This window comes from Anastrepha obliqua, chromosome 3 (assembly GCF_027943255.1).
Source record: "Anastrepha obliqua isolate idAnaObli1 chromosome 3, idAnaObli1_1.0, whole genome shotgun sequence".
Lineage (NCBI taxonomy): Eukaryota > Metazoa > Arthropoda > Insecta > Diptera > Tephritidae > Anastrepha > Anastrepha obliqua.
Window position 1 is genome coordinate 36,228,235 of NC_072894.1, and position 25,321 is coordinate 36,253,555.

The 25,321-nt window shown below is 38.3% G+C and overlaps 2 protein-coding genes across 3 annotated transcripts in view; one reads left to right on the plus strand and one right to left on the minus strand.

Annotated features, from left to right (window-relative positions):
• Positions 1-491: 491 nt before the first annotated feature.
• LOC129242349 (TOX high mobility group box family member 4) lies at positions 492-3,221 on the plus strand. Its single transcript, XM_054878941.1, has 2 exons — positions 492-797; positions 1,693-3,221. Exons 1-2 carry the CDS (start codon positions 624-626, stop codon positions 2,503-2,505), a joined length of 987 nt encoding a protein of 328 aa, XP_054734916.1. The 5' UTR covers positions 492-623; the 3' UTR covers positions 2,506-3,221.
• Positions 3,222-8,112: 4,891 nt separating this feature from the next.
• The window catches only part of LOC129242827 (uncharacterized), a 137,775-nt gene continuing 120,566 nt past the window's right edge, over positions 8,113-25,321 (minus strand). For both annotated transcript variants that reach the window (XM_054879685.1, XM_054879686.1), the window contains exons 4-6: positions 14,406-15,168; positions 12,739-14,323; positions 8,113-9,650 (exon numbers count right to left, since the gene is read on the minus strand). In XM_054879685.1, coding sequence (XP_054735660.1) covers positions 12,780-14,323; positions 14,406-15,168 — 2,307 coding nt within the window. In that variant the 3' untranslated portion in view covers positions 8,113-9,650; positions 12,739-12,779. The remainder of the gene's footprint in view (positions 9,651-12,738; positions 14,324-14,405; positions 15,169-25,321) is intronic.

Below are 25,321 nucleotides of genomic sequence, written 5' to 3' on the forward strand. Positions count from 1 at the left end.
ATTATAAAATAATCTCAGATTATAACCATAGTTTTTCCATATAATTCTATGTTATCTATAATTATTATTACGAGTGTAAAAAGAAACGTCGAAGTAATAACGAAATAAAATGGACGTCGGCAAAAAATCATGGTTTGTAGACATAATTCTAATGAAATGTTTAGTAGATATTATTAATTATGCATTCATATTACAGTTTTTATTGATTTTATTCACTTTAAAAATGTATACACACATTGTACAGAATAGACAATAAATAAGCCCAGGGTTGCTCGAAGTAAAAAATGAATGTTTCAAAGTCTGGCTGGCGGTCAACTTCAACAACAACTGCTACAAAAATAACAACAACAACCAACTTCTGTGATAGCGATTAGTTGAAAGCCCACTTACAATAATATTAAACATGCTTTCAGCTTTCACAATTTTTCATACATCTTTAAGCAATCTGGCAAGGTTTAGCGCTGTCACATGCTAGTGTCAAGTATACATTCTCCACGAATTATGTTTTGGTACAATACCTTTAAAAAAAAATTTGTTTTAAAGCATTTTGGATAAATTCTTGTTGGTTTGTTGTTAAATAAACAATTAACATATCAACTTTAGTCCACGCCCGGTGGGAGAGAATGAATGCTCAGTTTCACACGCCATCATTCGGAGACGAGGTACTAATCGATTTGTCAGATAACGAAACGGATTCCGGAAATATTGGAAGCGTTCAAGGCGGTGCAGGAATTTTCACTGTCTTTAATAACTTCGCTCATAATCACGGCCAGTTTTTTCAGCATCAGCAATTCGAGGTATGTATGCAGTAAATTTTGTTCGTACAATAAAAAATGTAGATATGTACAACATTTTCTCCATATTCATACATACATATCTGCGCATTAACAAGTCAATTTAAATGAATTTGTCCAGAATTTCACCGGCAATATATTTAAAATTATTGAGAATTTTACACAGGCATTGCTACTAAGTTGCATAGGATTGATATATGTAAATTCTACTGATTTCAGGATGCGTTTTAGTTGACGCTATATTGTGAGGGAGGCAAGTATTTTATGGAATAAAAACCGTGATTTTGGTCATATTTCTGTTGTTTCTAATCAAAACAAATAAACTTATCGCTAGTTTTAGAAATTTTTTTATGTCCGTGGAAAATCAATCAAGCGGAACTAGTGCTGCATTCGAGGAAATAACAACTTTTTGATTAGGGCGGTCGCATGCCCTATATTTCACGCAGCGCTTTTTAGGCGTAAAATGTTGACGTGGGTTTACTTAATATATGTGTATATTTGCCACTGGCGTTTAATGTGTTTATATTAAATTGCCGACACTGAAACCACATAACAATTATATCTATGAGCGAAAATTTTCATATGGCACACACACACTTGTTTTATAGTTTTATTCATATGTGCGGAGAGTGAAGGTTATCGGCAACTTTTTTTTTTTAGTAAAGTGTCGTTACATTTCAGCAGCTGCATTGTGTTTCATTTTATTTTGATTAACCAGAGGTTATTTTCGTTGACATTAATCAGTCAAAGCAGATGAAGAAGCTTTTAGTAAGTGTATCTTCTTATAACAGCGATCAAAGTATTCGTTTAGTTTAAGTTTTAAACCAATTATTAGGTACTTTCTTCGATTGTCTTATAAACATTCTCTATTCACTAACATTTTTATTTTATTTTACAGTCGAAAAGAGTACGTGATATGGATGTGTCTGTAGATGAGTACCATAGCGCAAATGATGAATCTTTTCCGAATAACACAAATGCTGTATCTCCAACGAAAAGCGCTCAAAATACACCAACAGCAACACTCGCGGCACGTAAGCAGCTAACGCCAACTGCTACAGATGCCAATGAGCCCGCCAAACCGCTATCGGCTTATGGACTCTTCTTTCGGGATACAGTAAGCGCTATTAAGCAACAAAACCCCAATTGTACTTTTCAAGAGCTATCGAGAATCGTATTATCGATGTGGGAGGCATTGGATGTAAGCCATAAGAATGTTTATAGCAAGAAACATGAAGCGGCGCTGACCGAGTATATGAAACAAATGCGCATATATCGGCAGCAGCAGGAAGAACGGCAGCAGCAACAACAACAACAATTAGCGGCAAATGTAAATGTAATGCCATCACCGACTTTTCAAACGAAACCAGCTGTTTTCACAATTACACGTTTCAGCGCTGACGGCAATAGTAATATAAATCACAACAATTTCAATAGCAACAGCACTAGTGCAACGCAGCCACAGGCGCAAGCGCCATCATCATCAGCCGATGACAACAACACCAGTGCGAATGACCCATCCCAGCCTCAAATTCAAATGCTTAGTGAAGCTGGAGCTGTGCAGAAATGCACGCGAGAAAATTGTAATAAACGTGCTATTATAAATCCTGACTGGGAAGATGAATATTGCAGCAATGAATGTGTGGTAATACACTGTCGCAATGTGTTCAATGCTTGGGTGCAGTCGAATATGGAGTCGCGGAAACAATAACAGCGGGTCTATTGGGGAGGCGGTGCAGCTAAAAAGTAAAACTCTCAATGGCTGCTTATGAAAAAAAGAAACAGCGGAGGCAAATATAAAATATGCTTGAGCCCGCTGCGTTATACCATTTTTTTATGTTAAAGAATGTCTTTTTGGTCAGAACATACACTATTTTGCGTTATTTCAATGCACCGCCATGACAAAATGGCGAACTGTCAACCTATCAAACTCCATCAAAACAAACATCATTTTACATAAAGCAGGCATTTTATTTAAATGAGTAATATTAAGGAAAGTGAAAAATTCTGGATGTTTTCCACTAGATGTCTTTAGTGAGCCATATCTCATTGAACCATATCTCACGATGTATGCGTTGCATCGGGTCGTGCTAAACGTCCATTTAAAAGAGGCATGGCTTAAAAGAAATTTAAGTATTACGTTCATTCGTACCCGTACGACCAATGTAAAAAGCCGGGGTAGGCGATGAAAAAACTTTGTGGGTACTTATGGACTCAATACTGTGCCGAATGTAAAAGGAAACCGGTGTTTCGAACGCTTATAGTAATGTCAATGAAACTATGGAAATCGTCAAATCGGCGTACGAGCACTGAGTATTAATTTTCCCAGGAATTGAAGATTAGTCAGACAGGCGTTTGAAACCATTCAAATAAGAAGAATTATAAGTATGTTCCTAACCGAAATAAAACGAAAACATTTTTACTTCACCTGACTTGTAATTTCCTCGTTTGAAGCAATTATTAAAATGCCTAATCGGAGTTCGTATCAGTCATTAAGCTTACTTAGTCATTTTAAACCGTCTGCTGTCTACAATATAATTTTAAATTGCAATGAAAAAAGCTGCTTCAGCTCGTAACTAATTATATACACAATATATAGCGAAATAATAATAATTAAAGGTAAAACGTAGAGGTTTCAGCTGAAGCAAAATATTAGGTATTTTTGTGTGAACAGAACTAAATTAGAATTGTACCAAGTAAACGCTTAGCTTTTACCTAAGACATTCACATAATTCACAAAATTTGCATTCGCCTTACAAATATTTTTAATTCGATTAAAAACAATATAAATTCATAGTTCAAAAACAATATTTTATTTGTCTATATTTTCATTACATTCAGCTATAAAAGCAAAGCAAGAACAAAACGAGGTTCTTCACTTTATTTTTTATATAACAGTAACTAATTGCAGCAACATGTAAATAAATGAGCCAAAAAGTCTGCGTTCACTTTTAAAATAAATGGAAAAAGCTTTATTGTTTTCGAAAAAGTAAACTTAATATGTATTTTGTTTGATAGCCACTTTGTTTTAGGGTTTTACTTAGTCTATTTGACATTGAGTTTATTAACTTCTCTGTTTCCTCTGTTGTAATCTTCACCTATTCTGATCGGATAGCAAAGCCACTTTATTTGTTATTGTGCAGCAACATAAACATTCCCCCAGCGATGTAAATTGCTCTGCTCCTTTCTGGTTTTCATTTTAGCTCTTGCAATTACATTCATCAATAATTCCAATTCAATTATTCATCAATTCATTCCATATAAATAAATTTATATTGTTTCATTTCCACATTGAACTACGAAATAATAGCCGGTCAGCAATGGTTGTATTTAACCATACCTACAACCTACAGTTTACTGATATACCTAATTTGTGGGTTATATTTTCAGTGTACCCCCGTAAAAACGCATACAAAATGCATCTAATAAAAACGAACACAGTTCAAATAGCAACTATGCGAGTAGTAGTAGCGCAACAGAAGTGAGAGTAGTAGCGGCAGCTGGAGAGGAGAGGACTGAAATATTTTGTTTTTTACTAGCTGTAACGAAACGTAGCTTGAAGCGGAGCAAAACAGTTGATCCCGCCTTTTGCGCTACCTGCTCTCTGCTGGCCAACTTCAGAGCAGTAGTGAGAGCCGGTCAATGTTGTCATTGGTATTGCTCTTACGAAGTAGTTCATGCTAATCCTGCGTTCCCCATACATGTACGGGGCCGCATATAAATCCGGGTCGTTCTGACGTCGTTCTTGAAACGACAGTCGTGGGTATGCCACATTACATTCTGAATTCGAATTTCTTATTCTAATTAACCCCTTTTGAGTCTCTAATAAGAATGAAATCGGGCGACTGTGTGGTTGTTTTGAGCTGTTTTGGCGCGTTGTTCAGAAGCCAAAGTTAACGATATCGGCTAAGTGTTTCGGGTTGTTCTCTTGTTGGAACCGAAACGTTCTTGAAAACCCAATATTTTAGGCGCTCTGTCTCACATTTCTTTCAAAATATTCAACTACCCCTATTTATCTAACGTCGATTCAAGGAATTCCAACTACACGAATTTCTACACCACTTGGCGCTATACAACTCCCTGCTATAACTCACTCATCACCGTGTTTGACTGTACCAGCAAGATTTTGTTTCTCAAGAGCAGTTCTGACTTGCGCCAAACAATTTGATGACAAAATACAAAATTTACTTTCGTCTGAAAAAATGACTTGTTTTCAAAACTCTGGAGGCTTCTTTGTAAAGGGTGGTTAAGTTTCAAGGGCCGGTGTTGATTTTGAATAAAATAAATTTTTTTAGGAAATTATTGTAATTTCTCTTTATTACTGATAATATTGATACGGCTCAATTACGTATAGAATAAAATATTGACCAAATGGCCACCACGGCCTCGGCGGCACACCTCCAAAGACCACCAAATGCAAATGGTTCCTTATCTAAAGGGTGGTTAAGTTTCAAGGGCCGGTGTTGATTTTGAATAAAATACAACTTTTTTAGGAAATTATTATCATTTCTCTTTATTATGATAATATTGGTATGGTTCAATTACGTATGGAACAAAATATCGGCCAAATGGCCGCCGCGGCCTCGGTGGCACACCTCCATCTGATGGTCCAGATTTTCGATGACGCTGAGGCATAATTGAGGTTCTATGGCGTTAATGTGCCGAATTATCCCATCCTTTAGCTCTTAAATTGTTGCTAGCTTATCGATGTACACCTTTTCTTTCAAATAACCCCAAAGTAAGAAGTTCAACGGTGTCGTTGACGTTTAGGTGTAGTTCACATTCAACATCGGCCCTTGAAATTTAACCACCCTTTACATGCAATTATTAGGAAATTCAATGCGCTTTTCTCTGTTCACAAATAAAATAAAAAGCTTTCTTCGTGCGCCATTACTAATATCCTGCTTCAGGTAAAACTTTTTCTAGTATTTTATATAAAAACAAAAAGTAATAATTGGCACGTACACTTTTGTTGGGTGTTTGGCCGAGAACGCACTCCAGAACGGTAGTCACGCACCAACCCATTCAACTACGGCAGCCGTGCATAGATATGTATAAATTAAGCTAAGGCTAAGGTATTGCTTTAGTAAATATTAAAAAAGTATATAATAAAAAAGGCAATCCTTACTTCACCAAGGTCCCTTTATTAATCATTCGAGCAGCTATAAGCTTTTTTGATTCAGGTCCACAATCATGAGAAGTTTCGGATTTTAAATTGAAATAAAGTAACTAAAATTCAAATTTATTGCGCAATCTTTATTATTTTTGTGTAGAAACATTCATGACATTTATTTCTTAAGGATAATCTCCCTTTCAAATGTTGTCCGCAACTGCGCCGTAATTCGGCCATCCCTAAGACCAATTTTGAATAACTCGCTGGAGGACTTCGGTCGGCATCTCGTGAATAACTTTAGTAATGTTGGCTTCCAATGACTCAATCAAAGCTGGTTTATTCACAAAGCATTCAGGCTTTACATACCCCCATAAATAAAAGTCCAAAGGTGTGAAATTTCCCGATCATGGTGGCCAATCCGCTGATTCGACACAACAGATAAATTTCTCACCGAAACGACTGTGTCCATTGTTTCACAGGTTGTATGGTAAGTAGCGCCGTCTTGTTGGAACCAATGTTTCAATGTTGTGGAGATCACGGGCTTCAATTTTCGGCATCAAAAAATCGTTTATCATGGCGCGATGGTGTTCGCCATTCACTGTTACATTGGCGCCAGCCTCGTCTTTGAAGAAATATGGATTATGATTCCTCCAGTCCATAGACTGCACTAAACGTTTGTCTTCAATGGATGTAATGGCTGAATGGTTTCGGGTTGCTTTTCAGCCCAAATATGGTAATTTTGCTTATTGACGTAGCCATTAAGACAAAAATGGGCCTCATCGCTATATACAATAAGTTGGCCTGAGCGCGCGATGAACACTTTCCTGAGATCGTCGATTTTCGTAATAGAATTTCATGACTTGTAAACTTTGTTGAGACATAAGTCTCATGTGAAATGCTAATTAATGCTGGAAAAATTATGCAGAGAATGTTTTCTGAATTATGAAATGAAAGAGCTTAAACTCGAAAAGTAATATAGGATGGGCCATGTAAAATTTGCTTTTTAAATATTTTTTCAAATTTTTGTTTTTATTTTGAAGATTGAACATTGTCACTTATGAATGAAAAATAATATCGTTCAAATGACTGCCACGACTGGCTTTACAGTAGGCCATTCGATCAACTCAATTTTTAAGCACATTTTCGATTGTTTGGGCTCCAATTTCATGAAGGGCAACTTTGATTTCGTGTTTTAAAGCATCAATCGTCTCTGGATGGTTCGCATAGCATTTGTCCTTAACGGCTCCCCACAAAAAATAGTCCAACGGGCTTAAATCACAGCTCCGAGGCGGCCAATTGATATCGGAATTTCGGCTGATTATTCGGTTTTCAAAAACGATAGCCAAAAGTTTGAGTGTAACTTTGGCAGTGTGACAAGTTGCACCGTCCTGTAGAAACCAAATGTCGTCCATGTCATCTTCTTCAATTTTTGGAAACAAAAACTCGTTTAGCATGTCACGGTAACGCCCGCCATTTACTGCAACCGCGGCTCCTCGCTCATTTTCGAAAAAAAATGGCCCAGACCAAAAGCCGCACCCAACAGTGACTCGTTGTGGATGCATTTGCTTCTCTACAGTAACATGTTGATTTTCTGAACCCCAAATCCGACAATTTTGCTTATTGACGTAGCCACCGATGTGAAAATGAGCTTCATCAGAAAAGAAGAAGAAGACTCACCACTTTGGAAATAGGTTTTCAATATTTCCCAACTTTTTTCAAGCGTATAGCGTTCCATTTCGTAAATGTCAAACCTTTAAGTAAATTATGAACACGTTTGACATGTCATTTGTGTTACCATTCTCAAAAAAATAAGTGGTTCAAAAAACAAACGCTATATAGCCCACCCTGTACAAATAAGGGGAAATATGAGAGAAAGTAAATGGAGTTACTAAAGGAGTAGTTGCTTAGTATGTGACTATTACCAGAGAATGTTAATGCTAATTTTTGTGTGGTCAAAACCAGAGAATGTTAATGGAAAGTTACTTAATATTTGCGCCTTCTCGTTCCATTAACATTCTCTGTTAATACTTACCAAATTAATTGTATACCAGATGCTTTGAATTTGAAAATAAAAATGACAGAAAACAATAAATTTGTTATTGTAATATTTTATTAATACATTTCTTGTTTTTCTTTGTATTTCTTTGAAAAAGCGAAACATTTTATTTGATTTATTTTAATATTAATGTATATTTCATAGCATAATACAATTAACGTACACACATACAAATTTGTGAAATACTTAATTTTACTATTCTGCAGCCAGCCAAAATACCAATTTATCTTTAAATTTTCTGAAAAATATAAAAAAATTCGACTCAAAAAAAAAAAAAAATGTATAAGCCCAATAAACGTAATTGCATTGTATCATTGCTTAGAACTAAAATTTCATGTTTGCTGTATTTTATAAAATTAAGTCGTTTCCGCAGTATTCATATAAAAAACTGTAGGTTGCGCTTACTTTGATACGTTTCTTAATACGCGAATATAATCGTACATGCATATGTACGTATGTACATATATTGGGGAGTATATAATCAAGTGCATTTAATAGTATACACAGATGCAGATGCATGGGTCATGACATGATCGGGGCAAACGCACACAATGCTATATAAATATTATGCGCGCCAAGGCTTACAGTAGAGCAGTATTGCAATCGAAATTAGAAATAGTTTCTAATATTTCAAAAATATTTTCACCAAAAAGTGTGCAAGAGCCTGCGAAATATTTTTTACTTAAAATAATTACAAATTGCATTTTCTCATATTCTACATATTTAATATTTATAGATTTTCCTTCGTAATGTTTACATTGCCTGAAGTATTTTAAACTGCTTTAAGCGTTTCTCTTAATTTTCGTGGCACAAGCAAACTAAAAGTGAAAAACAATTGCACACTATGAGCAATAATTAAATATTTATTTTTGGTATTTAGAAGACTTTCTTATTTATTAGGAGAAGTGTGTAATTCAAGTGGAAGCTACACAAAAAAAAAAAAATCAAAGTATTTGTTTGATCTTAAATTAAAAGCCTAAAGCAGATCTAAGAGTATGTATGTATGTATGTATGCATGCATGTATACAAACATTTATATGCTCTTTCTACAAAAAAGAAACGAAGCATTTGTAAATAATATCACGAAATTAATTACACTTCTAATCTATACTTCTAAAACATTCTTTTCGAACGGTCGATTTTTCTTCCTTTTTTTGACAAATAATTCTTCAAATGGTTTTTTATCAATTGTTGCTTGCTAAGCGCTGCATTTATTGAGCTATAGTTACTAATATTTGCATGATTTTATAGGGCTTGTAGAGGAAGGGTATTTGCAGCGGCAAACACTACTAACTTTCATATTTGTTAATATATTTTTTTAATAACGCGTTTCGTTTGCAACAAACTACTATTTTGTATATGTATGTAGATAGTGTAAGTAGCTTTTACGTGTATACTCGTATATCGATGCTTCTTCCTTTGCCTACTACCTGCTTTTCACGACTCAACAGTTTTCGGTAATTTTGATTACGTTTGCAGTTCAGAGGTTTGCGCAAATATGAAATTATTGACAGTTAAGTTTTTTAGTTTTTGAAAATAACAACTTTTTAAATTTGAATTTTTCCATTAACAGCAATTCTCCTTTATTATTGACTAGAGTGGCGTTCATAGTGCGGACGTAAGTGTGTTTACAGTTACGTATTGTTCTCCTCCATGAATGCAGCATTATTCTTCCTCTCGTGGCGATCTAAGGAGGGGAATTTAACTTTAGTATACAATAATTTTCATGTACTTATAGCAACACAACACAATACTCGTACATATAAGCAATTAACAACATAATATAACATAAAACGACATAATAAAATAAATAATATACATATGTATATAGATATATATATATATATAGATAACACAAAAAGGGTGTTTGGGCGAGCTCCTCCTTCTATTTGTGGTGTGCATCTTAATGTTGTTCCGCAAAGGGTAAATAATACGGGATTATATTATATATGAAATGACTTGAAAACACATGGAATACCATAACAACGCATAACGGGAGTTTTATGCCAAAAACTTTAATATTTGAAATTTAGACTTTTGAAAATTTAAATAAACAATTTTGGTCAAATGTACAAAAACAACTAAAAGCTTTACAAAAAAGATTTTTAAAAAACTTCTCTTGATATAAAATATGCAATTATTTATAGGCCGAAATCCTCCTTTAATTTGTGGTGTGTGTCTTGATTTCCTTCTACAAAATGGACGGACCTAGTAGTTTCTTATGAGGATCTTTTTTCATGACAGAAATATACTCGGAGGTTTGCAATTGCCTACCGACGGATGACAGCTATTAGAAAAAACTTTTTCAATCATTTGGTGTTTCATGCTCGAAGACTTGAACCCGCGCACTAACGTATGGTATTCACGAACCAACCCCTTCAGTTATGTCCTCCACCTATGAAGGAATAATGAGACGGCGCCTGTTGTGGTACCGTTACTTTGCTCCCAGCGAAATTGACAATGAGTGACGTCGTATTAGCACCAGTATGGCCAGATTACCATTTTCGTAACTTAATTTAGCATTTTTACTGTTACTTAGTCTCGGAATTTCAGTTCTTTCTTCATGACACTTTTCTAGCCTATTCTAATTAAAATGTAATGTTTATAATTTTGTAAAATACACACTTTTTAAAAATTCGTTCAATAATTCACTCAGTTTGATTCAGCTTTACTTTTTTTTAACATCGGTTATATTGCCCGCGGTTATTATATTGCGGTTATTCTCCTTCCAGCAGTCAAATCTCTCTCTAGCTACTGCAGTGTTGCCTAGCTTTGGATATAAAAACAAACATAAACAATACAAACATTTTATTGAATTACTTAAAGAACTTTGTATGGGTGACAAATTCTCTTTAAAATATGAGTTTTATTAAATAAATTTGTTATAGATACATATGTACAATTTAATTTATGAGTTTTTTGTTAAGAAAACGACTTTTTTGATATATTTGAGGTTAAGTAACAAGATAAGGTACTCTTTTTGTAAAAATGTCGTTATGGTTTCTTCAGTATTTTCTGGTATTTTTTGCCTTTTTTACTATGAATATGTACAACTCTTGATGCCCTATGTACCACTAGGGATTGAAGATCGGAAGAAACGATTACACCTCTATGGTTTTAACTCAAATTCAGTAAATTCAAACGCTTTCTAAAATGTGTAAAAAGGTTTTCAATCTTAAGAAGAGTTGAGAGAAGAAGATTTAATATTCTTGAATAACCTTAAAAGGAGCAAAAAATTAAATTTGCATTTTCAAAATATCAAATTTTATTTCAGAGTGAACTATTTTAACATTCTTTTAATTGATAGTAAAGTTTTTTTTTAAACTACAGTTTCGGTAGCTTTGAATTAAAAATAAGAAACAAACATGAAACTAAAAAGTTTTCGCATTTTGGATATAAAAAAGCACTAAATTTATTGCGAAGAGCAACACTGCACAACTCAGCTAATGTGACATCACGCACTCTCTAATGGGCGCAATCTTGTTTTTATCATTCTTTTCGTCCGCCTGCATTTCCTCCTAAACCTCATGGAAAATTCCATAAATAATGATATGCAAGTCGTGGCTAATTGAAGGTACCGCGCACGATAACAGTTAATTGTTTCGTTCTGGACAGTGTAGCAGATTAAACTCCTACTTATCCAGAATTGACCAAGCCATATTCAACATTTGTCTGGCAAGTGAAGGTATCCCGCAATGCATTAATAATTTTATCACATTTCCCCTTAAATACACTCCTCTAACACCCCTTTATTTCTGGTTCTGTCAAAACAGCCTATTTCTAGGCCTACTGTTAGATGGGATTGACGACGATGATCGATAACTTCACTGCACTTGAAAGACTTTGCCCAGATTGTTGCTAACTGCTACAACAACAACAATAACTGCAAGTTGTATAAATAAACTATAAAATATAGGAACTATAAAATAGTAACAAAATATCGTTAATTAATTGTGCAATGATAATGAAAAAGCTGGCCACAAGTTAAAATATGAAAATGGAAAACCAAATTGATTTCAGCCGATGTCACTCGCCATATAATAAATAAAATAACAACATAACAAGACATAAGAGGAGGTAAAATAAAATAGGTCTGTTCATGAAGCAAATATTTAGTTTGCATCAATTGCTACAAATTATCACGTTTTACTGTTCATGTCTGTAAAAAACTTGCAAAATAAGGGAAAGGGAGTGAGTAAAACGACATTTCATTTTGAGGGGAAGTTGCAAGTTTTTACCGGATAAATCTTTACTTGTAAGAGAATGCAAGTGAGAAAAATAGCTGATCGCAAAGTAAAAAATAAACACGAATTAAAATTGGCGAATTGCATGCTAATGGAATATTCTTCATCTGACAGCGATTATGAAATGGAATAAATTAATGTGATTCCGAAGCTCGTTATTTTTGATTTTGTTTGCTTTATTTTGCTTTTTTTTTAAACAATACGAGGTAGCTCAAGTGAAAATTTTCTTAATTTTTGTGAATTTTCCTGCCAACAATTTATTCAACTGTTCGTAAAACTTGCAAATTGGTACATGTTTTGTGTTCATGTACATTTTTTGATATTTTTGTCTTTGAGAGCGAGTTCTTGGAAATTAATTTACTAGCAAGTTACTGAATAATTTTTACATGAACAGATCTAATCATATGCCATAACAAAACTTCAATTTGCAGCATTACATGGATAAATCTTGAAGTAGTAGCGTACAATTACACTCTTCTGTGACCTGAATTAAATAACAGTCACATAAAACACTTCAAATGATACGCTCACCTCATTTACGACTGAGTTCCCGCCAAATTTCATTCCCCTCTCTACTCGATAATCTGCAATTCGTTGATGTCCATATCGGAGGTCTCCTTACAAAATGTACTCGAGCGTTCCAATTTCGTTTCGCAACGTGGCTGCTGTTGTTGGTTTATTGTTTTTTGCGCTACTTGTGATGGTGGTGTCACCTTCTCGTCGCGGCCACCTGCTGATGTAGATGTGTCGATAAACAATTCGATTTTCTGTTTGACCGCATGCGCTGCCTTCAACACCCCGTTGGTGGCGTTAATGATTTTGTTGTTGTTTTGGTTGCTAATAGTTACGTTATTTGTAGATTTCTTTAATTGCAGCGAGTTGGGGCGACGTGTTGGTATATTAGAAGGCAGCGAGTTGCGTGTATTATTTGCATTGGTCATTGCTGTGACGGCTGTGTGCGAAGCGGAACGAATTGGACCGGTGTGTTGATGGTGGTGCTGTTGCTTATTGGTGGGTGCGGGGACGGCGTTTTTATTGTTGCTCCGTTCATCACCGGAGCTATTAGGGGCTTGTTGCATTTGTTGTTGTTGCTGTTGTAATTTGTTTTTCTCGGCTCGGCGAGCGAGTATCTCTCGCGACTTAGCCGACAAGAAGCTTTTACGCGGTCCACCACCTGTACCAGGTTGATTACCGCCAGCTGTGTTCTGTGATGACGATTGACCCGGCATCGAAATCGAACGGTTTTTGAACATGTCGCGAGATGAGTGTGTGGATGATACGGACGATAGGCGGCTTGTCGCTGACTTGGTTGTGGTTACTGAAGAAGGACTCGAACCGGTTGATTTTATGTTTTGCTGTTGCAAATGCTTTGGCGGTTTGGTACCGATGCTCGGCGCACGATTCGCTTTCGCGACGCCATTTGAAGTTTTACCATTTTGTAACTTGCCACCGATAGGTGCCAACTGTTTACCGCTGTTGCCAATGAGCGGATTCGAACGCGACAGCTTGATGACACTGGAGAGCGACTCCTGTGAGATCGCCTTATTTGTAATCACTGAACTTTTCATGCTGTCCGCAAGCGAATCACCGCCACGATCCGAAAAACGGTCAGCATTGTCGGTGGCTTTGAGGCGCATATTGCGGCCTCGTCGCGATGGTGATGCCAAACTGTCAAGCGACATATTAATAGACTTGCGTCCAATTTGGTTCGCGTTTTTACGAGCTGCTGGACTGGAAGTGCGCGAACTGTCGCTGGATGAGATCTGACGGCCTTTACCTTTGGTGGTGGCCGGTATGCTAGAACTGGTGGCACTACGTACGGGACCGCTGCCAAAACCGGCCGGAGCGTGCACTTTGCGCGGCTCCAGGTATCGTGGGCGTACGTCGGACAGACGAGGTACTGTTTTCTTACTCGAATCGGACTTCGTTTCGGCGCTAATAGGCTTTAGTGGTACTGCAGGCGCAGGCGCGGAAACTTTGTTAAAATGCACCGGTGCTTCGGATTGAGTGCGGCGATGCATGTTTACACTATTGCGCTCCGAAGTAGTAGCACTCTGTGAACTTGCACGAAGCGTCTGGGGCACATGCACACGTGAGTTCGATTTGAGAATTTTACCTGCGTGGAAAAAATATTGATTATGCAAAATACAGCAGAATCTGGTATGAATGAAATGATTCACTTCAAGACGTTCACTTACTTGTGCCGTCGCGTAGATCGTTGTTAGCCTGTACACCGCGCTCGGTTGTCTGCACATTACCAACCTCCTGGGTCTGCGTTGCCTTATACAGTTGCGTGTCTTGTGCCATGGCGCGCTTCGAATGCGCTTGTATTGCCAACTTCACCTGATGCAGATCCTGGTTGCGTGTGCTGCCGCTGAATGTGAACGCCTTTGAGACCGGTTTGCTGCGCTTCAGATCCATTGGTTCAGTGAGACGCGCCAACGTTTGTATCTTTTTACGTAAATCGAGATCCATGCGTTGCCAAGCAGTTACGCGCATTGCACGTGAACACTGTCGTATGAGACATTGCTCAACGGCAGAAAGTATGGCGCTTACCAAGCGTATATACTCAGCATCCCAATCTAAATCCTCCTCTTGCAAGCCCTGCAACTCCTTCGCCAATTCACCCAGATTAGCCGGCATTTGTATGACTTTCGCCTGCAACACGGTATTGAGGCGCGTGACACGCTGATAGCTGCGACATGCTTGATCTGGTGTGAGCGAAGATGCTGTGCGCAACAGTACACTCTCCAGTCGTGGTATGTGACAACTTCGATCATGGCCAAGCGAGAGGAATGAGTCGCTCGCTATCAGGCTGGCAAAGTGATCGGCAATGTAGGTGTAGGCGGCGTCTAGTATGTCACGTACGAGGCTCTCACAAATACCGCTCCAGCGGTACGTCGCTAACTGCGTCAGTAGATTATCACAGTCGAGCACTGTGTCCAACACGCTCTCCGAAGTCTGTGTAAATAAATGGATAAAAAAGGTTGGTTAGGTTTTGTTGTTTGTGTTTGCAACATCAAATTGTGAGATAAACAAGAAATTTGTATCTAAAGATGTATAAAATGAATAACCCTACAATTACAAGTACTTAAATTTGGCGTACGCGCTGCATACAAATAAACGTTACTTTTTTTTGTTACTTTCTCAACAAATCTCGAACTGACGAGTTTCTAAGAAAGCCACGAGCAGACACATTCAGAATTAAGTCAACAATAGCCCAAATGGCCTTTGGAAAACCATGCCAGGAAGATGGGGTGGTTACACAACAATAGATATAGAAGTTGCAATCAAGAAGTATCTAAGGAAAGGTTTTTTACTATCTGTGTAAGTGCCCAAGTCTGTCACTCAGACATAGCTCTACCACCACCTCCACTAATACTTATGCACATATTCTCCAGATAACAACAAAGTAAAATGTAAACAAAGTTTGACAGATTAGAGAACGTTGGCGAGTGTGAGCATCATTAGAAAACAGCCGAACTTCGGTTTCGCCTTCGGCCATGCTCGACCAAAATAGTTCAGTTCGTTATCGGCTCCACTTCGGCAAAAAAAAAAACTTTGGCCGAACAGTCCACGGTCCAAAGGAGGATTAAAAATCGATGTTCGGTCGATTTGTGCAATAAAACTAAGAAACAAGTCAAATCAGCTGCTGTACTGCTGCTACCTTCTTGATGTGCCTTAATGTGGACTATATGAAGAATATTAATCAATCACACTATACAACAAAATTAACTTTTCTTCTGGGTATTCGAACAACCAATTTTTTTATAGGTTGAGTCATAAGAATCGAAATATTAGACTCGAAATTGGGTGCCTTAGTAAAAATTATTTAAAATTAGTTTATGCAAATAACTAAAAAAGTGAAATCATGGTCGGGGATCCGCCTGTAAACACCTTATAATAAAAATAAAATGTAAATGAAAAAAATTGGTTTGGTCTAATACTCAGTTTAGTGTTGCACAGATCATCGCTGAACACCATAAGTTGGCCTGAGCGCGCGACGGACACTTCATAGAGCGCCAATCATCGTAATACAATTTTACGATTTGTAAACGTTGTTGAGGATGGTTCCATGTGTAGAAGTCCACGCAAGTGGGGAAAGTTACTGATCGCCATTCACTTGGGAGTGGCCAGGACGATTCTTCTACATATGGTTCAAGCAGCTCACAACGTCCGGGATTAGCCCACGTGTCCTCTGGTTAGCTTCCGAACACCCGTTCGGGAGTGAGCTAAAGTGAGAAGGCGAAGCATCCCAGCATAGCTGGTTGTGCGCTGGGTTTGGGACCCGCCACTTAAAAAGTCCCCCCAATGAAAACAGCAACAAAGCCTCGGATGAGAACTTCCAACACTGATGACGACCCCTGCAAACGAAATAAGGAATACGATTTGAGGGCATGCACCTGGAATGTCCGGTCCCTTAATGGGGAAGGTGCCTCTGCCCGGCTGGTTGATGTCCTCGTGAGAGTAAAGGCTGACATCACTGCCATCCAAGAGATGCGATGGACGGGGCAAGGTAAGAAAAACATAGGACCTTGCGACGTCTACTACAGCTGCCATGTAAAGGAGCGCAAATTCGGTGTCGGATTTGTTGTGGGAGAGAGACTTCGTCGCCAAGTACTGTCGTTCACTCCGGTGGACGAGCGTCTCGCAACAATCCGCATCAAAGCGCGATTTTTTAACATCTCGCTAATTTGCGCCCACACCCCGACGGAAGAGAAGGACGATGCGACCAAGGATTCTTTCTATGAGCGCTTGGAACGTTCCTATGAGCGCTGCCCCCGCCACGACATAAAAATCGTGCTTGGCGACTTCAACGCCAGGGTGGGCAAGGAGGGAATTTTTGGTCCCACAGTCGGAAAATTCAGCCTGCACAACGAAACATCCGGTAACGGACAGAGGCTGATCGACTTCGCCGGGGCCCGAAACATGGTAGTCTGTAGCACCAGATTCCAGCATAAGAAGATTCACCAAGCTACCTGGCTGTCTCCAGATCGAAAAACGCGAAACCAGATCGATCATGTTGTGATAGATGGAAGACACGCTTCTAGTGTATTAGATGTACATACGATCCGAGGACCCAACATCGACTCGGATCATTACCTTGTTGCAGCCAAACTACGCACACGCCTCTGTGCAGCAAAAAACGTACATCTACCTACGCAAAGAATGTTCGACATCGAAAAGCTGCAATCACAACAGACAGCCAGAAGATTCGCCACTCGACTCTCACTCCTGCTCTCGGAGAGCACTGCCCAACACACCGGCATGCGCGAGCAATGGAGCAACATTTCTCGTTCCCTACGTACCGCCGCCGAAGAAGAAATCGGATTCCGGCGAGCCCGAAACAACATTTGGTACGACGAGGAATGTCATGCTGCCGCCGAAAGAAAAGATGCCGCCTATAAAGCCACGCTGCGATCAGGCGCAACGCGAGCCATCTGGGATCGCTACAGAGAGCTAAAAAAGGAAGAGAGACGTATTATCCGACAGAAGAAACGAGAGGCCGAAATACGTGAGTGCGAGGAGCTTGAGATGCTGGCCAATAGGAACAACGCCCGAAAATTTTACCAGAAAGTTCGGCGGCTTACAGAAGGTTTTAAGACCGGGGCGTTGTCCCTTAAGAACAAAGACGGCGATCTGGTGACTGACGTACAGAGCAATCTTAAATTATGGAGGGAACACTTCTCGAACCTGTTAAACGGTGACAGCTGCGCATGTCATAGAGAATGTGAAGATCCCGATACCCCAATCGTTGACGACGGAATTGTCGTTCCGTTACCCGACCATGACGAGGTGAGAATAGCAATATCACGGCTAAAGAACAACAAAGCCGCGGGCGCCGACGGACTGCCGGCTGAGCTATTCAAACATGGCGGCGAGGAACTGGTAAGGTGCATGCATCAGCTCCTATGCAGAATATGGTCGGATGAAAGCATGCCTGCCGATTGGAATTTAAGTGTGCTCTGCCCAATCCATAAGAAGGGCGATCCTGCAATTTGTGCCAATTACCGCGGGATTAGTCTTCTAATATAAATATCGCCTATAAGGTTCTAGCGAGCGTATTGTGTGAAAGGCTGAAGCCCACTGTCAACCAACTGATTGGACCTTATCAGTGTGGCTTCAGACCTGGAAAGTCTACCATCGACCAACTATTCACAATACGCCAAATCTTGGAAAAAACCCATGAAAGGAGAATCGACACACACCATCTTTTCGTCGACTTCAAAGCTGCATTCGACAGTACGGAAAGGAGTTACCTGTATGCCGCTATGTCTGAATTTGGTATCCCCGCAAAACTAATACGGCTATGTAAGATGACGTTGCTCAACACCAGCAGCGCCGTCAGAATTGGGAAGGACCTCTCCGAGCCGTTTGATACCAAACGAGGTTTCAGACAGGGTGACTCGCTGTCGTGTGACTTCTTTAACCTGATGTTGGAGAGCATCGTACGAGCCGCAGAACTTAATCGCTCAGGCACAATTTTTTATATGAGCGTACAATTGCTGGCGTATGCCGATGATATTGACATCATCGGCCTTAACAACCGCGCTGTTAGTTCTGCCTTCTCCAAACTGGATAAAGAGGCAAAGCGAATGGGTTTGGTGGTGAACGAGGACAAAACGAAGTACCTCCTGTCTTCAAACAAACAGTCGGCGCACTCGCGTATCGGCACCCACGTCACTGTTGACAGTTATAATTTTGAGGTTGTAAAAGACTTCGTGTATTTAAGAACCAGCATTAACACCGATAACAATGTCAGCCTTGAAATCCAACGTAGAATCTTTCTTGCCAACAAGTGCTACTTTGGACTAAGTAGGCAATTGAGCAGTAAAGTCCTCTCTCGACGAACAAAATTAACACTCTACAAGACTCTCATCATGCCCGTCCTAACGTATGGCGCAGAAGCTTGGACGATGACAACATCCGATGAAGCGACGCTTGGAGTGTTCGAGAGAAAGATTCTGCGTAAGATTTTTGGACCTTTGCACGTTGGCAACGGCGAATATCGCAGACGATGGAACGATGAGCTGTATGAGCTTTACGACGACATAGGCATAGCGCAGCGAATAAAGATCCAGCGGCTTCGTTGGCTGGGTCATGTCGTCCGAATGGATACAAACGCTCCGGCTTTGAAAGTATTCGATGCGGTACCAGCTGGTGGTAGCAGAGGAAGAGGAAGGCCTCCTCTGCGTTAGAAAGATCAGGTGGAGAAGGACTTGGCTTCACTTGGTGTGTCCAATTGGCGCCGGTTAGCACGAGAAAGAAACGACTGGCGCGCTTTGTTAATCTCGGCCAAAATCGCGTAAGCGGTTATCGCGCCAATTAAGAAGAAGAAACGTTGTTGAGGCGTAATGATGAAATGTCAATGAATACTGAACAAAATTATATATAATATTTAGCTTGACAGCGTAATCGGTCAAAACACTCTATTGGAAAAAGTACCTCCAATCTGATCACCCTTTATATGTCAGCGCCGTACAACGTAAAATTTAGTTATCTTGCGATTAACAACAAAAATATCTTATGATTCCAGTGCTAAGTAGGTTAGTACCGCTTTTTAACATTTATTTTTATCATCGATCACTGATCGAAGGTCCGATAAGTTCTCGGTATGAGAGCTCAGACAATGGCTGCAATTGTTCACCTATCACATAAATATGTATGTCCCGCGATCGTTCTAGATTGCGCATTATTAGAGTACTACTTGAATTTCTTATTTACTATGGGCACATATTAATATTTGCATCTACTCGCATGTATCTGTATTTTTTCATCGACAGACCTGCAATGAAATACTTATAAATGGTACAAATATGGTTCATCTGTACCTCACAAGCGATAAGATAAGATGTGTAAATTTAGGTTTAAATTCCATTAGTGATTTAGTTTGCAAAGATAAAATAACTCAAGGTTTCGTCAACGAAAACACACTAATTTCAAAAGTTGTGGGACTTTTCATTGGTTGCGATTGATATTTAATTTTCGACACTTTGGCAATCCGTCAGTGTATATGTTGAAGTGCTGAAACTACTATAAAATTCAAAATAATTTTTAACTGGAGCCGAAGGTGTTTACACTAGTGCTCCATTTCAATGTAAAGTAGTGGATCTCCTCTACTTTTCTTACATATAATAATAATAATAATAATTTTTAACTGTGAAGTAAAATTAAGAGGCTCAACTGCACCGGAACTTCGGCTGACACAATTTTAGATTTATGCACAACTTTGTCTTTGCGTTCTATTTTCTATTATATTTATTGTTAACATTAACATAACCTAAAGTTTAATTATATTTTACAAATCATCGTTATTTTGGCATTCTCTCCTTGGTTTTCTTATGTATCTTATCTAGAATTTCGTCATGGCTCTTTCCTCTATTTCAATCTGTACAATTTTGTATTCAATCATTCTTAAATAAGAATTCAAAGTGTAATTATAACACAATAGCTTTTAAAATAACAAATATAGAGGAGTCAAAGTTCGAATGAAATTGAAGTTCAACTTCTACTCAAAAAGTATACGAAATTTCACAGTTGAACGAATACCGCTTAGTATCAGGTCAGTCCATAAGTTCGTGCGTATTTTACCCATAATTTCACTTTTGTACGATTTTTGCAAACAAAAAATTATTCGCGGAATATAACGGAACTATTTATATTTTCTTTGATATATTGTGCATTCAACAAGTGATTCTAATCGCGGATAAAAGGACGTGTTGTTAAAAAATAAAATGGAATCTTCGAACGGGTATAAGAGGCATGTTTTGTATTTTTTTTATAAAAGTGTTAAAAATGCAACAACTGCTGCTGCAGAAATAAACACTGTTCTCGGAGAGGATACCGTGATTGTAAGGACTGCGCAAAAGTGGTTTTCAAAATTCCGAAGTGGTAACTGCGACGTGGAGGATGGCCCGCGCGCTGGTCGTCCTGAAGTCTTTAACTCCGACGCCTTGCTCGAACTCGTGGAAGCTGAGCCAAATTTGACAGTCGATATGATAGCTCAGAGGATAAATTCATCGCATGGAACAGGTCACAGGCACCTGGTGCAGTTGGGAAAGGTTTCAAAGCTGGGAAAATGGGTTCCGCATAGACTTTCTGTCGCCAACCTTCAGCAGAGAGTGAATGTGTGTTCTCAGCTGCTGCAACAGATTGAAAATGAAAGTTTTTTGAACCGCATCGAAATGAAACACCAGAACCGACCCCTAGAGATGGCCTTCGCCCAAGAATATTCTCCTGTCTATTTGGTGGGATACGGCCGGTATTGTTTATTATGAACTTCTGAAACCAAACCAGACGATAACTACTGATTATTGTTTCCATGAGCTATCAAACCTGAATGAGGCACTTAACGAAAATCGACCGTCTTTAGTGAATAGACGCAAAGTTTTGTTTCACCACGACAACGCAAGACCTCATACCGCAAGGCAAACATTAGGCAAGCTGAACAAGCTCAGCTGGGAGCTAATGCCGCATCCACCATGCTCTCCGGATAATGCACCTTGTGATTATCACCTTTTCCGTGGACTTCCATCCCATATGTATAACAAGAACTACTCCTCAAAAGAAGCTATAAAAAGGGATATCGAAGCGTATTTTGGCTCCAAGGACAAACAATTTTTTGAGCATAGAACTAAAAATTTGTCTAAACGTTGGGAAGACATTGTAAATAATGAAGGAATTGGTGCGTACACCCTTTTTGGGAGTTTGGCCGAGCTCCTCCTCCTATTTGTGGTGTGCGTCTTGATGTTGTTCCACAAATGGAGGGACCTACAGTTTCAAGCCGACTCAAGCCGAACGGCAGATATTTTTTTATGAGGAGTTTTTTCATGGCAGAAATACACTCGGAGGTTTGGCATTGCCTGCCGAGGGGCGACCGCTATTTGAAAAATGTTTTTCTTCATTTTGGTGTTTGACCCAGATTCGAACCAACGTTCTCTCTGTGAATTCCGAATGGTAATCACGCATCAACCCATTCGACTACGGCGGCCGAAGGAAGAAGGAAAATGTATTATTGATTAATAAATACTTTAAACATCTTTTTTATTAATTTTAAAACCACATTTAAAAAACGCACGAGCTTATTGGCTGACCTGATATATTATATAGGTACTTTACTGCACACACCAGACTAGGTTCGATAATATATTATAAATATTAGAAAGTAAGTAAAAAAAATGTCTCGAGAAGTACGGGAATGTAAGAAAAACATATTTTCTTCTAGTTGCAAATAAAAGTCGCCAGCTTTTGTTCAAAAGTTATTTTCATGCTGCACTTTCATTTGTCTCTACACTTATACATTTTTTCACCAGTATTTTTATAAACTTACTCGATACTTCCATCTCTTAAGTTTTTTCATTAAGTTTTGTTTTCTAAGTAAACAGTTTCAAACTTTAACTTTTTTAATTTTTAACCGGAGAAAAAGTCGAGCCTGTAGTAAAGAAAAACACTGCACTAGGCAGCGATACTTGGAAAGGAATAGCGGACACTTGAAGAGCTATGCCGGCACAAAACCAATACAGTAGCCTCGAAATTAAATTCCTGGCTCGGTTCAATGACTCTGCGACCTGTAAACATCAAACTTACGTAGAGCTAGGAAGTCAAAACCCTCTTCTTAGTTGGAGCACAAGATGGAATCTTTATCTGAAATGGCTGTAGATGAGCTCACGACAACTATAATGGGCCTGCAATCACGTTCGAAGTGCGTTCTTTCTCTTCCTATCAACCACACTTCCAGCTGTTCCTGTCGGTTATTTTATGGAACCTAGCAGTGGAACTCAACGAATTGGCCTTAGCCGCCTCGAAGCTAAACAGAAACTAACCAAACTTTTTGCAGATGGATAAGCTAAAAATCAAAAAATTTGTCGGCTCAATGAAACACTTATCTTATACGCAGCGTAAGTAATAATTGTATTTTTTGGTTTCAGAGTTGTATGTAATTGAATGCATATCTGAAAGAATTGAAGCTACTCTTTTAAAGTTCTTATGAGACGTAAAAGTTATTCTGATAAATGAAAATTTGTTGTTCATGCTGAGACTTTCTCTTCATGAAGGTATTTCTTAAAAAATATTAACAGTTTCACTACTAAAGATTTTTCATTTTCGATTTCATGAAAGGCATTTAGTGAATGGTAAAAACGCAAAACGTGAAGCATCAATTGCTCATTTTCTTGTTGTAGTGCCTCATGACTGCAGAAAATGTTGTTAATGGAAGCTGTCAAAAAGTGTAAATAGTACAAATGACCAAAGTGAAATGAATGTCTTATAACCAAAGTAATGGCCAGACGGCCCGAGTTCGATGAATTGCAATGCAACCACAGAGATGGGCTCAAAGGCGACACTTGCGATACATTTCGCTCTCTTTTACCCATTTTTTGATTATGCCTAAAAATTAGTCAATTTTTGGGTGCTCGCGTTGTGTTGTGGAATACACTTATTGTCAAAACCATATTTTATAAAAAATTGTCGTGCATACGGAAAAAAGGCGGAAAGGAAAAATGATCAAAAATCTAAGAAAATTTTGATCGATTTTTAACTTGTACTTTATGCATTAAAATTTACTGGGCTATAAAACCACTAACCCAATTTTTTTCGCCAATTTTTATAAATCTTGTACAAAGTTTAAAAAAAAGTAACTGAAATTGAAACAAAAAAGTAAATAGTCAAAACTTGTCAAAATGTGTTGCTTTTATAATAATTTCGGGGACTGTATGCCCCCAATAAATAATTATACACTATCAGGCATTTTGCATTTTAGTATTGTTTTCGACAGATATATAGTAAAGATTAAACACGTTTCGGTGGGCTTGGCGATGTTTTTGTTATCAGGAATATCGCACCACGATAATGCGCCAGTTTACACGTCATTGCTTCTATGCGATTTTTTGTCAAGAGCGACACCCCATCGCTGGAAGAGCTCAAGACTGTACCATAAAGCGCACATCAAAAGTACTCCAAAGATTGGGATGTATAGGATCTGATGTATATTTCTACTATCTGCGTATATTTCCTCTAAATATATAACGCCAACAGAAAATTAGAAAAAATTCATAAGGTATCTTCTAAGCTCCGAAGGGATTTTTTCAAATTTTTTTTTTTTAATAATATTTTATCATAAACAAATGGTATGAAACATGCACCGCGTAGTAGTTACATAAAAAACAGGCTGCGTATGAATGACCATCGACATGGGATTAGGGTTAACACAAAATATGGCTCGAAGATGTAAAGCCATTATAGCTAATGGTGGTGACTGTGCATTTTGTTGAATACATTTTCGATTATCGATATTATAAGTCCATATAATGCAGAATCGAATTGGTCAAATAGTTTCTAAATTATAACGGTTATGCTTCTATTAGACAGCCTGTAACTTCGCTGAAGAAAATACTTAACGTCAAAATCGCGAAAAATAAAGTGACTGTTTCGGGGCAACGCCACCATTAGTATTCAATCCACCTTGGTTTTCGTCTACTCTTCCTTTTCATCAGTAAAAAAATTCCCATTCCTTTTGTTTGAATATTCTCGGAGCATCACTGCACAGCGAATTTGGACGGCGCAATCTCTTATTCTATCATCTTTGACATATTACCAGATTAACTTCGGCGGCATCGTCACGGGATTCTTGGCAGCAGAGTTCTGCCCGTTCATTTCCCACGTATTACACACTCTATCAGTCATTGTTCAGACGACAACGAAGCCACATGAGGGAACACTGCACTAATTTTTTTCGTAAATCACCGGCACAATCCCTGTTTGTTCGCCAACAAACAGTAATCATTACCCCGGTTACGTCATCCACACAGCTGATTCTTATAAACTCTCTGAGAACCGATTAAGGGGTTGATATTGACTACACCGTCTGAATTTTTTTCACCATGTTACTCGTAGGAATATATGTACATACATATGTATGTACGAGATGTATCTAATTTTAAGTTCTTTCTTTTTCTTTGATGAACTTTTTTATTCTTTAAATTTTAAAACTTTAAACTGTAATAAGAATTTTTGATTCTCCGCAATTTCATAGAAGAATAAGAACTGGAAATAAACCGCCTTTTGTTTCAAACCAAATGTAAAATATATTAAGAAGGGTATTGATAATAAACCGTTA

Excerpts from the sequence above, each read along its gene's own strand:
- LOC129242349 (XM_054878941.1), top strand. The coding sequence starts at position 624 with ATGAATGCTCAGTTTCACACGCCATCATTCGGAGACGAGGTACTAATC. Across the intron at positions 798-1,692 it reads TTCAGCATCAGCAATTCGAG|TCGAAAAGAGTACGTGATAT; the intron begins GTATGTATGCAG and ends TTTATTTTACAG.